The sequence below is a fragment of the Corylus avellana genome, chromosome 6 (assembly GCF_965113065.1).
Source record: "Corylus avellana chromosome 6, dhCorAvel1.hap1.2, whole genome shotgun sequence".
NCBI classification, from domain to species: domain Eukaryota; kingdom Viridiplantae; phylum Streptophyta; class Magnoliopsida; order Fagales; family Betulaceae; genus Corylus; species Corylus avellana.
Genome location: NC_142495.1, coordinates 10,267,462 through 10,271,280, shown reverse-complemented (window position 1 = coordinate 10,271,280; position 3,819 = coordinate 10,267,462). Strand labels below are relative to the sequence as shown.

The following is a 3,819-nucleotide window of genomic DNA, read 5'->3' as shown; positions in this document are numbered from 1 at the left end:
CAATAATAAATTGACAATGTCAAGTCAAGATAGTTAAATAAAAGCATAATTAAGGGCAATATTAAGTAGAGACTCAAATCTACCTCCCACATTTGTTCAAGAAGTTGAATGGCCGAAAAAGAAGAAGCAAACTGTTTACCATGGTTAATTATAATTAGGCCATTGAAGCCATAATTAGTAGTGATTAAAATTTTTTAAGTACAAACAAAACAAGAATTAATTTTAATTAAATATACCCTGATTTATGAAGACTTTCTAAGGTGTAGCTTATAAATTTTGTGCGCAACACGTGGTAAGCACATATTGCTTATAAGCCCCAAAAAAAAAAAAAAAAAAAAATCTTCAAACAGTACATATCGGCTAAGATTAGTGTGGCAACAAGACAATGCTTAGCTGGCAATCCAACAATCAACGGCGAGAATTCATCGACAGCAAATGTTGCTGACGTGGATGATACCGTAGTCCACCCCTTAAAACTTCAATCATTGGGTTCCTCTCTTCCTCTCTCCAAAAGTTCTCTCTCAGAAGAAGTAGAAGGCGCTTCTCTCTCCCTTAAAAACTCTCTATTGCTTCTTTGATTCATAGTTGAGTGGGAGGATTTTGTGGAGGAGAAACAAAAAGCAATCTCCTTGTTTTGCTCATATTCGATTTGGGTTTCTTTGAAAGTTATCCAAAACCAGAAACAAAAAAAAGAAAAAAAAGAAAGAGAGAGTTATGATCTTGAGTTCTTAGGGAGATCATTGAAGAGAAAGTTCTTGTTTGGGTTGCGAAGGTTTCTTTTGAAATGGTTTTGATGTCTGAGATTTTCTTGGCTGAAGAAGAGAAGGTTGAAGGAAAGTGGGAGAAAGAGAGATAACACATACAAGGCCAGAGTGGCACAAGTAGAGAGGAAAAGAAAAAAGTGATTCGGCTTTTTTCGTCTGTTGGTAATTCTTCTCATACTCTTTTTCTCTATTTATATATCGTTGAATACTGGGTTTTTTTTTTATTTTTTATGAATTTGATGAATAAAAATTTGTTGATTGTTCTATGATGTTTTCTTGTAGATTGATTTTTTCATTTTTGGGTATGTTTGATTTCATTCCCAATTACATGTTCTCAAAATTTCAGAAGCAGAGAAATCTGGAAAAAGTTATTTTAGAAACCAGGCTATTTGTGAAAAACAATTTTTTTTTTCCTGGATGTGATTTCCAATCCATATTCATTTAGTTTCTCAAAAACAAACAATTTTTTTCCTGAAAAAGAGAAATTCTCTTCCTCTATGTTCCTCTGTTTTCTCACCAGCCAAACATTTAGCAGAACAAAAAAGGAAAAAGGAAAATGTTTGTGCACATACTTATGGTTTAGTTTTGTTTACAGAGGCTATAGACAATGTCTGCAACAATACTGAGCGACCCAATGCTAATATCAGCCCCGGAAACACAATCAGCAGCAGCTGCCAAACTCATCAACCAAAGCGAAGTCGAATCCGCCATATGCGACTGCTGTGGGCTAACAGAGGAGTGCACGCCGGCCTACATAGCGCGCATCCGGGAGCGCTACCACGGCAAATGGATATGCGGGCTATGCTCTGAGGCCATAAAGGACGAGATTATAAGGTCCGAAAGGCTAATTAGCACCGAAGAAGCAATGGCCAAGCACATGAACTTCTTTAAAAAATTCAAGTCCTCAGAGCCGCCTCCCGATCCCACAGTGCATTTGATTGCGGCCATGAGACAGATTCTTAGACGCAGCTTGGATTCTCCGAGGGGAGTAAGGTCTACGCCGACCAGTCCGGTGAAAAGCGACCCGGAAATTCACGGCCAGGGTCTTACCAGGTCCGGCAGTTGTATTCCCAGTCTGTCTGGTCCGTGAAGGTTAAAATAGAGATGAACATGGGGAATATACGTTTAATTTGCTGCAAAATAAAAAACCCAAAAGAAAAAGAAAGAAAAAGGTCAAATAATTGTTCTAGTTATCAAGTATATAACTTTCTTTCTCAAAATTTTCATCCGAAAAAGTACATATGTCGCTCTGTCTTCTCTGAATGTACTCATTCTTAAGGAGCTAGAACAGGTTGCTAAGTTAACTGACTGGTGCTGATAGTAATTAGTAAGAAGTATATGGAATTCCCATCAAATAGTGGATTAATATAGTTCATTTTTTTTGCTTGAGATTGTTAAAGTAATGATTAAGTGATTAAATTTACATCTTCTTATCAGCTTAAGCTTTTGGAATAACTGGTAATTTAATATGGTATCAGAGCCAAAAGTCCTTAAATCGAACTTTGATTCCATCAATTTACCCCTATTTAAATTAAATATTTTACGTGTTGGACTTCAGCTATTAAAATAGAAGTTTGAACCCACACATGAGGGAGAGTGTTAAAATAATGCTTAAATGATATAAAAGGTAGCTAACACACTTGTCGGAGCTTACCAATTCAAGAACTAGTCGAAACTATCATGCTCAATTTTTTTTTTGCTTTTTTGGAGTTGAAAATCTTTTAATGGGGATTCTGGAGTTGCATAAACTAATCCTTTGCCAAAGATGAGACAAATTGGTTAAGCTGCCCAATACTCTATAATGCACTTTAACATGTTATATTTAAAGAAGTAGTGCCACGCTTGTGAGATTTCATTTCAACCAAGAGGCAGAGATTTTGTATAAATTTTGCACTAGCGGGCACCTGTTTTTATCGGTTTCAGTTTTTGAAATAACTAGTGATTTAACTGAACTTATCAAATAATGTTGAAAATATCCAATTTTTTTAAAGTAAATATGAATGATATTTGTCAATTTGGGCTATTTTTTGGGGTTTATATGTGACAGTGCAGCTTGTCAAAATCTGATCGCTTGTTCTCTAAGTGAAGCAATCACATGGAACAGTAATTTGTAACTGGAAATGGAAGGAGTTGTTAGATCATACATATTTATTCCTTTGTAAAAAAGAAAAAGAAAAAAAGATTTACTAAATTTTTTATGTTGTACGAACATGTTTATTTTTGTATATATTATGATTATTGTATTTATTATTTTGGGTTAACTTCACAAAGGCTTTTTGAACTTTCACGCATTTTGAAAAGAGCTTTCTAAAATTCAAAAGCTCTCAATTTCACCCATCAAAATTTTAATTTGATGCAATCTAGCCCCCTATGTTAGAATTTGGTAGAGACTATGAAAAATATGAAAATACCCTCAAATTTTATTTTATTTTTTCAATTTTAATGTAAAATTAAGGGTAAAATTGAAATTTTATAAAAGTTTTAAGGTATAAAAGGTTATTTAATTCATTTTAACATCTGTTTAACGTCAAACCCTAACAAAAAGGGTAAATTATATCGAATTAAAAGTTCAAGTGATTAAATTGAGAATTTTTAAACTTTGAAAAACTCTTTATTAAAATGACTAATTACCAGCCAAAAAATTTTTTTAATAACAAAAATACTAATTACATTTGTAATGGCAATTGGAATGATATTAACTCCTATTTATTTATTATCTATGTTACGCCAAATGTTCTATGGATATAAGTTTTTTAATGCTCCAAACTTTTATTTTTTTGATTCTGGACCACGAGAGTTATTTGTTTCGATCTCTATCCTTTTACCAGTAATAGGTATTGGTATTTATCCGGATTTCGTTTTCTCACTATTAGTTGACAAGGCCGAAGATATTATATCTATCTATTTTTATAGATAATTTTCATGAATAAAATAAAAAATCAAACAGCAATCCTATACTAATGGTAAAAGTTCAAACAACCTTAGTGAAGTTTCCATATTATATTAGAGTTAATATAATTGAGGGAAGATGGCAGGGGCTTGATTGGCCAGGTGG

The 3,819-nt window shown here is 33.3% G+C and overlaps 1 protein-coding gene across 1 annotated transcript; it reads left to right on the top strand.

Moving 5' to 3' along the window:
* The first annotated feature begins 519 nt into the window (after window positions 1–519).
* LOC132187554 (DUF1677 family protein (DUF1677)) lies at window positions 520–2,153 on the top strand. Its single transcript, XM_059601901.2, has 2 exons — window positions 520–926; window positions 1,360–2,153. The coding sequence occupies exon 2, from the start codon at window positions 1,372–1,374 to the stop codon at window positions 1,852–1,854; it is 483 nt and encodes a 160-aa protein (XP_059457884.2). The 5' UTR covers window positions 520–926; window positions 1,360–1,371; the 3' UTR covers window positions 1,855–2,153.
* The last annotated feature ends 1,666 nt before the right edge of the window (window positions 2,154–3,819 follow it).

Excerpts from the sequence above, each read along its gene's own strand:
- LOC132187554 (XM_059601901.2), top strand. The coding sequence starts at position 1,372 with ATGTCTGCAACAATACTGAGCGACCCAATGCTAATATCAGCCCCGGAA.